Below are 13,764 nucleotides of genomic sequence, written 5' to 3' on the forward strand. Positions count from 1 at the left end.
CTAATTCAAGAATTTTCAAACTATGTTTCCAGCAAACGTTGATATCCACAACATGGTCTAAGATTTAACACTGCTAAAAACTGAACGATGGCAGATTTCTTCTGTAAAAAAGATGTTCTTACTTTTATGTAATTGTCTCCAACTTTACCACGTCAATACTTCAGTATAGATGATAAATTCTAGTTGACTCCAATGTAAGGGCCCTTAGTTAACATTTAAAGTGTCCTCTTTGGAAATCCACACTCAAGAAGTTCATTAGCAGAAGTTCCCTAAGAGAGACCACACCACAGAGGTAATTAATACAAAGCCTTTTAATATCACTGTACTTACCGCAAGGAAATGACAACCCACTCCAGTATTCTTGCCTTGGAAATTCCGTAAACAGAGGAGCCTGGCAGGCTATAGTCCATGGGGTTCCAAGGAGTTGGACACAACTGAGCGTGCACACACCATACTTACCCCAAGGTCTAATAATTAGCATAGGTTGTATTATAGATCATTCTTAATTGAGAAAAAGGATGATGTTTAAGTAATGGACAGATAGAAAGTACATGTGAGCCCCTCCGCACTCCCACAAGTAGAACGTCAAAGTGAAGTCGTTCAGTCGTGTCCGACTCTTTCCAACCCCATGGACGGTAGCCTACCACACTCCTCCATCCATGGGATTTTCCAGGCAAGACCACTGAAGTGGGTTGCCATTTCCTTCTCCAGAGGATCTTCCCGACCCAGGGATTGAACCTGGTGTCCCGTGTTGTAGGCAGGTGCTTTACTGTCAGAGCCACCAGGGAAGTCCCCACAAGTAGGGTATGTATCAATACCAGCCAGGGAATGGCCAGTGAAAGAAACCACTCTAGGTATTTCAAGAAGGAGGGGATGTAACCCAGGGATTTGAAGTTTCACAGACCTGTTAGATCTGGGGAAGTGAAAATCAGAGAAGCTCCTTTGTAGAATTCAGGAGCTGAGAAAGTGCATGGATCAAATATCAGGGCAGCTTATGATCTACCATTAGTGAGTGAGGTTGAGAGGAATGCCAGGAAGCCAGTCCCCATATCTCACATATAGACTGCAGAAAGGCACATCCCTGGCTGCAGCTGCCAATGGGAAATATGGTTTCAGTCAGTCAGTCAGTTCAGTCACTCAGTCGTGTCCGACTCTTTGCGACCCCATGAATCGCAGCACACCAGGCCTCCCTGTCCATCACCATCTCCGGGAATTTGCTCAAACTCATGTCCATCGAGTCAGTGATGCCATCCAGCCATCTCATCCTCTGTCGTCCCCTTTTCCTCCTGCCCCCAACCCCTCCCAGCATCAGAGTCTTTTCCAATGAATCAACTCTTCGGATGAGGTGGCCAAAGTACTGGAGTTTCAGCCTCAGCATCATTCCTCCCAAACAACACCCAGGGCTGATCTCCTTTAGAATGGACTGGTTGTATCTCCTTGCAGACCAAGGGACTCTCAAGAGTCTTCTCCAACACCACAGTTCAAAAGCATCAATTCTTCAGCACTCAGCTTTCTTCACAGTCCAACTCTCACATCCATACATGACCACCGGAAAAACCATAGCCTTGACTAGACGGACCTCTGTTGGCAAAGTAAAGTCTCTGCTTTTCACTATGCTATCTAGGTTGGACATAACTTTTCTTCCAAGGAGTAAGCGTCTTTTAATTCCATGGCTGCAGTCACCATCTGCAGTGATTTTGGAGCCCAAAAAAATAAAGTCTGACACTGTTTCCACTGTTTCCCCATCTATTTCCCATGAAGTGATGGGACCAGATGCCATGATCTTTGTTTTCGGAATGTTGAGCTTCAAGCCAACTTTTTCACTCTCTACTTTCACTTTCATCAAGAGGCTTTTTAGTTCCTCTTCACTTTCTGCCATAAGGGTGGTGTCATTTGCATATCTGAGGTTATTGATATTTCTCCCAGCAATCTTGATTCCAGTTTGTGTTTCTTCCAGCCCAGCGTTTCTCATGATGTACTCTGCATAGAAGTTAAATAAGCAGGGTGACAATATACAGCCTTGATGTACTCTTTTTCCTATTTGGAACCAGTTATCTCTCCCTTTTACCTTCTCACTAACTATAAACCAGAGCTTCTGCTAGCAGGACAGTTTTTTGATTTGTTTGGTTGGTTGGTTGGTTGGTTGCACTGGGTCTTCTTTGCTGTGTGGACTTTCTCTACTTGCGGTGAGCAGGGGCTATTCTTTGCTATGGTGCATGACCTTCTTATTGCGGCAACTTCTCTTGTTGCAGAGCACACGCCCTAGAGCTCAGGCTTAGTAGTTATGCCATCCAGGCTTAGTTGCTCCATGCTTTGTGGAATCTTCCTGGATCAAAAATTGATCCTGTGTCTCCTGCATTGACAAGTGGATTCTTTACCAGTAGATCGCCAGGGAAGTCTGCAGGTGAGTTTTTGAAATACAGTTTCCTGGCTTCTAGCCCCAACTAGAAAAGGAGAATCTTAAAGAGTAAAGATGATTTTGCTTATTCACTAGCATTATCAGGCACAGAGTGTAAGAATCTGGCCAGCCCAGTGATGGAGAGGAAGGAATTTTCCTTTACCCTTCTAGATACTTTTCGCTGGTCTAAGAATTAAATTGGCTTGATATGAGACAGATTAAGAGAAGAAAAACAAATGTTTAACAACATGTGTACATGAGAGGGACTCAGGAAAAATTGAGTAATTCCCTGAAATGGCAAAAGCATCATTCACTTTAAATATCATTCTCAGCTAAGACAAAGAGAAAGCTGGGGGTTAGTCATTTGGGACTTCAGAGAGGAGGAAAGCAATTGACATGGAGATAGAAAAGCAAAGATTTGGTAAATGTTTACTGGGCCAGGCAGAAACAGTGGGACATAGAGTGGACTCTGATCTTTAGGCCCTGTCTAGAGTTTCCCCACCACACCTGCCCATATTACTTGCAGGTATCTCTGGTAATATCTCTGCTCCTAAAAAGGCCCTCTATCTGTATTTGTTTAGGCACTTACTCTGTGCAACCCCATAGATGGCAGCCCACCAGGCTCTGCCATCCCTGCGATTCTCCAGGCGAGAACACTGGAGTGGGGTGCCATTACCTTCTCCATTAGGCACTTAGAGAGAAGGTCAAACTTTCGTCCTGCGTCTTTGGGGCCTTGATTGTTTTCAGCTCAAAATAAATCTGTGATTATGAAAATGGTCTGTATTTTACACTGTCCAATATGGTAGCCACTAGCACCAAGTGGCTAGGGCAATTGAAGAATTGAATTTTATTTTTATTTAATTTAATTTTTTTATTTTAAATTTTATTTATTTATTTTTGGCTGTGCTGGATATTTCTTGCTGCATGGGCTTTTCTCTAGTTAACAAGAGTGGGGGCTACTCTTGTGGTGAATGGGCTTCTCATTGCAATGGCTTCTCTTGTTTCAGAGCAAGGGCTTTAGGACATACAGGCTTCAGTGGTTTCAGCACGTGGACTCAGTGGCTGTGGGCTTGGTTGCCTGCCGCCCCCTGGCGTGCGGAATTTTCCTGGACCAGGGATGGAACCTGTGTCCCCTGTACTGGCAGGCAGATTCTTAACCACTGGACCATCAGGGAAGCCCAATTTTTATTTACTTTTAATTAACTTAAATCTAAACTTAACTAGCTATAAGTAGCTCAGGGCTATAGGATGGGGTGTACAGGTCTAGCACTCTTGACCCCAGTGCCCTCTCCCATTCCATTTAGTGGAAGAGACTGTCTGATTTGATGAGAGATGTCCCTGATCCTGCTGTCTGAATATTTGTTGTATTTACTATGTGTTGAAGGTACTTGTTAGAGTGATTCTCTGATGGAATTGGAGGGAGGGTTTCACTGCGTTTAGAGAATTGGTCATCTGATTGTTCTTTGTCCCAGCCTGCTAATAAACAACCGTTGTAGAGTTCGCTGAATTTGGTCTGAGACTTGCTTCTATCTTAATGGACTATGGTAGTAAGGTGTCTGGAGGCCAGATATCCCCCTACAGAACCTAGTCATTGCAAGGATTACTTAGCCTAGTGAGTTTGCAGCTTGCACTTTTTTTTCCAGAAATGTTTCCCAAATCTTCAGACTCTGCAGTATCTTTACTGTCAGCAAACATTAGCAGATAACAAAACAAAGGCTCCATAAATATTAAGAGTAAAATCCAGATAAGCTAGTTGCCCTCCACAGAATACTTTTTTAATGTGAACATATGCTCATGGTATTTTATTTTTAAAAAATTCTTACACCTAACACAGATTTCTTATGTATAAAATTGTTTCTAATTTATATGGTTGAATCTACATTTTGTAGTTTTACAAAGACAGCCCAATATTCTACAAAAGAACTCTGACTGCCATGTGTTGTACTATTTAGGGAATGATAGTCCTTCCATATATAGGCACTGAAAAGTTTGCCTCAATTTAGTCTCCCAAATTATGGGATCATTATATTATATGAAAGCGGCTTGTTTCATGAACACCTGACACACATTTTTCTGCCATACTGAAAGAACATTAGCAAATGAGACTGTTTATTTGTTTGCCTATCAGATTAAGGGACTACTCATCATTTAAATGTTATTGTCCTTTGCTTTTCTTGCTCTTGAACATTTTCTATCTAACTGCATTTCTGCATGTGTCATCATTTAAAAATTGCTCACCAGATCTCAGAAAGTAACGGTACTTACTAAGAACTGACTCTCATGGAAATGATGCCACATTATTTATTCAACACTCAGGGAATTCAGTGTACACAAACTTTGGCATCCTCATTAATTCTGTCTTTACCTGATGGCAGATAACGCTAGCTTGGAGTTGTCTTCAGAATACTGTAAAATTTATCCTAAGGCAAAAAGCCTAAGGAAACCGGTCACTGAGGCATTTGCTTAGTCAGCAAACCTTGTATTATTGCTTGCTGTATTATTCTTCAGCCTCAGCACCATTCATATCTATACCGTTGCATACAGGTCCTGGAGTGTGTGATTTGCAGCTGCAGTGATTCTTTGCAGGCATTCCCTAGGATCAGTTCAGTTCAGTTCAGTCGCTCAGTCGTGTCCGACTCTTTGCGACCCCATGAATCGCAGCACGCCAGGCCTCCCTGTCCATCACCAACTCCCGGATTCACTCAGACTCACATCCATCAAGTCAGTGATGCCATCCAGCCATCTCATCCTCTGTCGTCCCCTTCTTCTCCTGCCCCCAATCCCTCCCAGCATCAGAGTCTTTTCCAATGAGTCAACTCTTCACATGAGGTGGCCAAAGTACTGGAGTTGCAGCTTTAGCATCATTCCCTCCAAAGAAATCCCAGGGCTGATCTCCTTTAGAATGGACTGGTTGGATCTCCTTGCAGTCCAAGGGACGCTCTTCACAGTCCAACTCTCACATCCATACACGACCACAGGAAAAACCATAGCCTTGACTAGCCAGACGTTTGTCGGCAAAGTAATGTCTCTGCTTTTGAATATGCTATCTAGGTTGGACATAACTTTCCTTCCAAGGAGTAAGCGTCTTTTAATTTCATGGCTGCAGTCACCATCTGCAGTGATTTTGGAGCCCCAAAAAATAAAGTCTGACACTGTTTCCACTGTTTCCCCATCTATTTCCCATGAAGTGATGGGACCAGATGCCATGATCTTCGTTTTCTGAATGTTGAGCTTTAAGCCAACTTTTTCACTCTCCACTTTCACTTTCATCAAGAGGCTTTTGAGTTCCTCTTCACTTTCTGCCATAAGGGTGGTGTCATCTGCATATCTGAGGTTATTGATATTTCTCCCAGCAATCTTGATTCGAGCTTGTGTTTCTTCCAGTCCAGTGTTTCTCATGATGTACTCTGCATAGACGTTAAATAAGCAGGGTGACAACATACAGCCTTGCCGTACTCTTTTTCCTATTTGGAAGCAGTCTGTTGTTCCATGTCCAGTTCTAACTGTTGCTTCCTGACCTGCATACAAATTTCTCAAGAGGCAGGTCAGGTGGTCTGGTATTCCTATCTCTTTCAGAATTTCCCACAGTTTATTGTGATCCACACAGTCAAAAGCTTTGGCATAGTCAATAAAGCAGAAATAGATGTTTTTCTGGAACTCTCTTGCTTTTTCCATGATCCAGCAGATGTTGGCAATTTGATCTCTGGTTCCTCTGCCTTTTCTAAAACCAGCTTGAACGTCAGGAAGTTGACAGTTCGCATATTGCTGAAGCCTGGCTTGGAGAATTTTGAGCATTACTTTACTAGCGTGTGAGATGAGTGCAATTGTGCGGTAGTTTGAGCATTCTTTGGCATTGCCTTTCTTTGGGATTGGAATGAAAACTGACCTTTTCCAGTCCTATGGCCACTGCTGAGTTTTCCAAATTTGCTGGCATATTGAGTGCAGCACTTTCACAGCATCATCTTTCAGGATTTGAAATAGCTCAATTGGAATTCCATCACCTCCACTAGCTTTGTTCATAGTGATGCTTTCTAAGGCCCACTTGACTTCACATTCCAGGATGTCTGGCTCTAGGTCAGTGATCACACCATCGTGATTATCTGGGACATGAAGATCTTTTTTATACAGTTCTGTGTATTCTTGCCACCTCTTCTTGATATCTTCTGCTTCTGTTAGGTCCATACCATTTCTGTCCTTTATCGAGCCCATCTTTGCATGAAATGTTCCCTTGGTATCTCTAATTTTCTTGAAGAGACCTCTAGTCTTTCCCATTCTGTTGTTTTCCTCTATTTCTTTGCATTGATTGCTGAGGAAGGCTTTCTTATCTCTTCTTGCTATTCTTTGGAACTCTGCATTCAGATGCTTATATCTTTCCTTTTCTCCTTTGCTTTTTGCTTCTCTTCTTTTCACAGCTATTTGTAAGGCCTCCCCAGACAGCCATTTTGCTTTTTTGCATTTCTTTTCCATGGGGATGGTCTTGATCCCTGTCTCCTGTACAATGTCACGAACCTCATTCCATAGTTCATCAGGCACTCTGTCTATCAGATCTAGGCCCTGTTTCTCACTTCCACTGTATAATCATAAGGGATTTGATTTAGGTCATACCTGAATGGTCTAGTGGTTTTTCCTACTTTCTTCAATTTAAGTCTGAATTTGGTAATAAGGAGTTCATGGTCTGAGCCACAGTCAGCTCCCGGTCTTGTTTTTGTTGACTGTATAGAGCTTCTCCATCTTTGGCTGCAAAGAATATAATCAGTCTGATTTCGGTGTTGACCATCTGGTGATGTCCATGTGTAGAGTCTTCTGTTGTGTTGTTGGAAGGGTGTGTTGGCTATGACCAGTGGATTTTCTTGGCAAAACTCTTATTAGTCTTTGCCCTGCCTCATTTCGTATTCCAAGGCCAAATTTGCCTGTTACTCCAGGTGTTTCTTGACTTCCTACTTTTGCATTCCAGTCCCCTATAATGAAAAGGACATCTTTTTGGGGTGTTAGTTCTTTAAAAGGTCTTGTAGGTCTTCATAGAACCGTTCAACTTCAGTTTCTTCAGTGTTATACTGGTTGGGGCATAGACTTGGATTACTGTGATATTGAATGGTTTGCCTTGGAAACAAACAGAGATCATTCTGTCATTTTAAGATTGCATCCAAGCACTGCATTTTGGACTCTTTTGTTGACCATGATGGCTACTCCATTTCTTCTGAGGGATTCCTGCCCGCAGTAGTAGATATAATGGTCATCTGAGTTAAATTGGAGAAGGCAATGGCACCCCACTCCAGTACTCTTGCCTGGAAAATCCCATGGATGGAGGAGCCTGGTAGGCTGCAGTCCATGGGGTCGCTAAGAGTCAGACATGACTGAGTGACTTCACTTTGACTTTTCACTTTCATGCATTGGAGAAGGAAATGGCAACCCACTCCAGTGTTCTTGCCTAGAGAATCCCAAGGATGGGGGAGCCTGGTGGGCTGCAGTCTATGGGGTCGCACAGAGTTGGACATGACTGAAGCGTCTTAGCAGCAGCAGCAGCAGAGTTTAATTCACCCATTCCAGTCCATTTTAGTTTGCTGATTCCTAGAATGTCGACATTCACTCTTGCCGTCTCTTGTTTGACCACTTCCAATTTGCCTTGATTCATGGACCTGACATTCCATGTTCCTGTGCAATATTGTTCTTTACAGCACTGGACCTTGCTTCTATTACCAGTCACATCCACAGCTGGGTATCCTTTTTGCTTTGGCTCCATCCCTTCATTCTTTCTGGAGTTATTTCTCCACTGATCTCCAGTAGCATATTGGGCACCTACTGACCTGGGGAGTTCCTCTTTCAGTATCCTATCATTTTGCCTTTTCATACTGTTCATGGGGTTCTCAAGGCAAGAGTACTAAAGTGGTTTGCCATTCGCTTCTCCTGTGGACCACATTCTGTCAGATTCCCTAGGATCACAGCCCTTCTATTAGATGCTCGTCTGACTGTGGTCCAAGGGCTGAGTCAGAGGGAGGGGCAGCAGGGCGGGAAATGTGTATCCATTTCTGTGGGGTATCTCTCCAGAGAGCTTGGCATGGAGTTTGGGGGAGAGGGGTAGAAAGCAGCTCCTCCTTACATGTCTGTGAGGAAACAGATGGTTTGTCTGGTTACAACTAACCAACTCACCTACCAAGGGTAGAGGAGAAGCAGAAGGGGGACAGGAAGAGACTCAGTCCACAAATACTGAAGGTCTCCTTGAGATGCCTTGGGGGACCCTGGCATTCTGGCTATGCATTAGCACATTAACTGTTTTCTTATTTAGGAGCCTCCCTCATTTAGTGCCTTTTTACCCACAATCCTGCAGACAGTCAGACTGTGTGTACCGATGACGTTTATTTATTTATTTGGCTGCATTAGGTCTTAGTTGTAGCACGGGGAGATGTTCGTTGTGGCACACAGACTCTCTAGTTGCAGCACACAAGCTTAGTTTCTCCATGTCATATGAGATTTTAGTTCCCCAACCAGGGATCAAACCCGCCTCCCCTGCGTTGCAAGGCAGATTCTTAACCACTGGACCACCAAGGAAGTCCCACGAGTGATGTTTATACTCGTTGACTGACATGACAAAATGATACTTTCAGCTTAGCCCCCTGTTTCAATTGGTCAGTGCTTCCCTGGTAGCTCAGATTGTAACGTGTCTGCCTACAATGTGGGAGACCCGGGTTCAATCCCTGGGTCAGGAAGGTCTCCTGGAGAAGAAAATGGCAACCCACTCCAGTATTCTTGCCTGGAAAATCCCATGGACAGGGGAGCCTGGTAGGCCACAGTCCATGGGTTGCAAAGAGTCAGACATGACTAAGCAACTTCACTTTCACTTTCTTTCACTCGGTCTCATTCAGTTTAGGCTTTGATGCAACACCAAAGACTCACTAATCAGTGGCTCTGAATGAGTCACTAAAGACTGGCTCAGAGTAAGCTGCCATGATAACCTGACTTACATGAAAATAAATCCATCACTGGCTTCAGTTTAATTAGCAAACCTGCTGCAAGAAGCACTGAGATCCCAACCAGCGGCCGTCTTCTTGAGTATTTCCAGTACACATGAACACTTGATGATTCTCACCGTCTCAAGAGAACACGAGAGCCATAGCCCAGTTCACTAGTTCAATCAATGTGCCTAAGTGGTGCATGAAAATCTTTGTACTGTCTCTGCCCTGGGTAAAATTTGATGATGCTGAAATATTCTGTTTTGATACTTAAATTGGAAAAAAAATCTGATGAATGATGAAGCATAACCGATGAGGTCTTTTGCTGGCGCTCGAATTACTTGTTTACATGGATTGATGGTGGAATTGGGCTGGCTTTTTACAAGAGTGGTTAAAAAGGGCTTCTGGATTGTAGTTCCTAAACAGGATTTGCAAGGCTTTTAATGTTTTAAAAGGCAAAGTTGGAACCAGACTGAGATGTCTATCAGGGTTGTTCTTTTTCTTCTCTCTCCTTTTAAGCAGAGTTGAAGTTGTTCTTGGGGTTAAATTGACCTTAGATCGCTAAAGGGAGCTTGGTTGGTGCTTTCCCAAAAGCAGACCCTATGTTCCTTTGTCATATTGCTGATATTGATCTTTTGTCCCTGGTACCTTTATCTTGGGCTCCAGAAGGGCATTGCTAAAGCCTTCTTGTCTTTTGTCTTTGCAGGCTTGTTGATCGGTGCTGGCTGCGCCCTCTACCCTCTGGGCTGGGACAGTGAGGAAGTCCGGCAGACTTGTGGCTACATTTCTGGCCAATTCGATCTGGGTAAGTTCTCTTCATGAGTAATACTCCTTTAGAAGAGAACGTCTCTGATCTTCCACAGAAACAAAAGGTGGAAAAAGGACGGGAAAGAAAAACACATCCCAGGATTGGAGCCAGCAAACATGTGTATAACGCAATACACATATATTCATTCCTCCAGTTGTTTAGTGAAGAGCTATTTATCATATGGGCTTCCCTGGTGGCTTAGATGGTAAAGAATCTGGCTGCAATGCAGGAGACCCAGGTTTGATCCCTGGGTCGGAAAGACCCCCTTGAAGAAGGGAATGGCAACCCACTCCAGTATTCTTGCCTGGAGAATTCCATGGACAGAGGAGCCTGGCAGGCTACAGTCCATGGGATTGCAAAGAGTTAGACATGACTGAGCGACTAACAGTTACTTATAATGTACTATGGGAAGGTCTGCACTATGTGAAGACCTGTAGATACAAAGAAAAGAAATGAAAAAAAAAAAGAAAGAAAAGAAATGGTCCATGCTCTGCTGAGTTTATATTCATTGATTAATTTCTTCAAAATCACATATTTATGAGTCATTGCATGCACTAAAAATAACTCTGCCTGTGGAATTCACTGTCTGAGAAGACAAAACAAACACAATGATCAAGAAAATGACAGTCAGGGTTGAGGAATCGAATAAAGCAGTTTCACTCCAGGGTAAACATAACTTTGTGAAAGAGATGGGAAGGGAGCTGAGTCTTGAACAAAGTGATGCACGTGGATTATCTGGTGATGGACGGAAGCGTGATGCAGGCAAGGAGTCAAGCTAAGCACAGCACAGGGAGGGGGAGAGGAGAGGGGTGAGGAAAACCCATCCAGGGACCATAGAGAACCAAGGAGCAGCGAGAGGTCTGGTTAAGTAGGTCCCCATTCACACCTTGCTGAAGGACTCATGAACTTTTCTGTGTGCTAATCAGAACATTTCAGGTATGCCTCACTTGTAGAGACATTCTACTTCCTTCAGTTCAGTTCAGTTCAGTCACTCAGTCATGTCCCACTCTTTGTGACCCCATGAATTGCAGCATGCCAGGCCTCCCTGTCCATCACCATCTCCCGGAGTTCACTCAAATTCGTGTCCATCGAGTCGATGATGCCATCCAGCCGTCTCATCCTCTGTCGTCCCCTTCTCCTCCTGCCCCCAATCCCTCCCGGCATCAGGGTCTTTTCCAATAAGTCAACTCTTCGCTTGAGGTGGCCAAAGTATTGGAGTTGCAGCCTCAGCATCAGTCCTTCCAATGAACACCCAGGACTGATCTCCTTTAGAATGGACTGGTTGTATCTCCTTGCAGTCCAAAGGACTCTCAAGAGTCTTCTCCAACACCACAGTTCAAAAGCATCAATTCTTTGGTGCTCAGCTTTCTTCACAGTCCAACTCTCACATCCATACATGACCACTGGAAAAACCATAGCCTTGACTAGATGGACCTTTGTTGGCAAAGTAATGTCTCTGCTTTTTAATACGCTATCTAGGTTGGTCATAGCAACCTATAAAAATGTTGTCCATAATACAACGTGATTTGCACCATTGTAACTTGTGATGCTTAGCAAATACTTGATTGAGAAACCTACATTTACTTAACCACGTGTTAACTTCTTTCTAGGTGGATATTTTGTCTGTTTCAGTTTATGTTATTTTGAAACATCTTGGAAGGAGTAGTTTAATGAAGAGAAGTCTTCTCTTGACTGAATTATTTTCTTAGGATGTTTTTCTAGAATTGGTGATAACTAGATTGACAATTACGAGTCCATAAAACACTTATTGCCAAACGATAGCCAACTTATTTTTCCCTAATATATGGATCGACAGATTTTTTTGGACAATGAATGCATAGTGAGTCACAAACTTAAACATACATCTGCTTTTCACATTAATTTTTTCTAATAAGAAAAATCTCAGTGGAATTGGTCTTACAACAGTATTACTATAATCCAAGTGATTGAAAAATTTTTTATGTTAGAACTTTTTTTTTTCCTTAAAAAAAGGGGGACTTCTCTGGCAGTCATGGAGTTAAGACTCCATGCTCCCACTACAAAGGGTAGGGGTTCAATCCCTGGTCAGGGAACTAATATCCCGTGTGCTGCTTGATAAAAGAATTTATAGGAAAAAAATCTGTTGGATACTGAGAAAAATGGGCAGATGTGATATCATGTAAAATGTCTGTGAATTTGAAAATGAAGCAGTTTTTGTTTGATTCAATGGACGACAAACACCTGCTTCCCTCTGGGGAATACTACTGGCTCTTTGGGTAGAGGAGATAGTGCTTGAAATACCACCCAATTTGCATGGGTGAAAAATACGAGATTTCTGTCTGTGCATCCTTCCCTCGTTGGAGGCGACACTGTCCTGAGTCTAGATGAGTCTGTGATTGCCATGAATGCAGGGAAGTGAAAAATGCAGACACAAAGTTAACTGCTGCTGCTGCTGCTGCTGCTGCTGCTGCTGCTGCTAAGTCGCTTCAGTCGTGTCCAACTCTTTGTGACCCCATAGATTGCAGCCCACCAGGCTCCCCCGTCCCTGGGATTCTCCAGGCAAGAACACTGGAGTGGGTTGCCATTTCCTTCTCCAATGCATGAAACTAGCCTTTCCTTTTTTCTTTTCCCCAAACGCAAACCGTATCCAAGGGAGATATTTCAGTACAGTGTTTAGCATCTTTCTTTCTCTAGTATTTGAGGAATTCTTCACTGTTTCATCTGGGCCTCAGCTTGGTGAGAACCCTGTTCTTGCTGGTGTCTAGCTGGTGTGTATTGTGTTATTGATTAGCAGATTGTAATGAAATGCAGATCCTGTTTTGCAATTTTCGCTACCATGCCCCAGGATCTTATATCTTTACAACCTTGAGGATTAAAACTCTGAATGTCGAACTTAAAGAGAAATACAAAACACTTAACTCTTTACTAGTGATAATAACTTCTTATGTTATAAACTCACTAAAGCCGTTTTAGCAATCTCAAAATTACAGAATGTGTATGACTCAGGGAACTCAAACTGGGGCTCTGTAACAACCTAGAGGGGTGGGAGAGAGTGGGAGATGGGAGGGAGGTTTAAGAGGAAAGGGACATATGTACACCTATGGCTGATTCGTGTTGATTATGGCAAAGATGAAACCAATATCATAAAGCAATTATCCTTCAATTAAATATAAATAAAATTTTAAAAATTACAGCATGGTTTTAACTTTGGTCTTTTTATTTTTAAATTTCTATTAGATTGGATGATGAGAAAAAAAATTCAAAACTGGCATTAGCTACAGAGAAAATGAGTTATGGGTCCCTGAAAGAAGTATTTCGGGTTTATCGAGTTTCATTTCTCCAGGTTACTATTATTTTTGCAGACTCTGTGATCTTTTCTTCCAAAAGGAAACCTAAAGACATACTATGGCATAGAGGTGCCATCATGCTTTTTCCATCTAACTTAATCCGTTTTCTGCCTTTATGAAAGTATTCCTGTTTCCCGGAAGACTGATGAGGGCTAAACTTCAGTGCGTGAGGTCACAGATTCTGGAGCACCCGTGGAGGGACCCTAGAGCTGGGTTAGGAGCCACCCCCTGCATGGGGAGCATGAACATACTCCGTAAGGATGGCTCTGATGCCCAGTTTTAGTG

At 43.0% G+C, this 13,764-nt stretch overlaps 1 protein-coding gene across 3 annotated transcripts in view; it reads left to right on the forward strand.

Moving 5' to 3' along the window:
* Positions 1-13,764, forward strand: part of LHFPL6 (LHFPL tetraspan subfamily member 6) — a 234,291-nt gene that overhangs the window by 196,942 nt on the left and 23,585 nt on the right. For 2 of the 3 annotated variants that reach the window (XM_005213639.4, XM_005213640.5), the window contains exon 3: positions 10,052-10,150. In XM_005213639.4, the coding sequence (XP_005213696.1) occupies positions 10,052-10,150 (99 nt within the window). 3 annotated transcript variants of the gene reach the window in all.

The sequence above is a fragment of the Bos taurus genome, chromosome 12 (genome assembly GCF_002263795.3).
Source record: "Bos taurus isolate L1 Dominette 01449 registration number 42190680 breed Hereford chromosome 12, ARS-UCD2.0, whole genome shotgun sequence".
NCBI lineage: Eukaryota > Metazoa > Chordata > Mammalia > Artiodactyla > Bovidae > Bos > Bos taurus.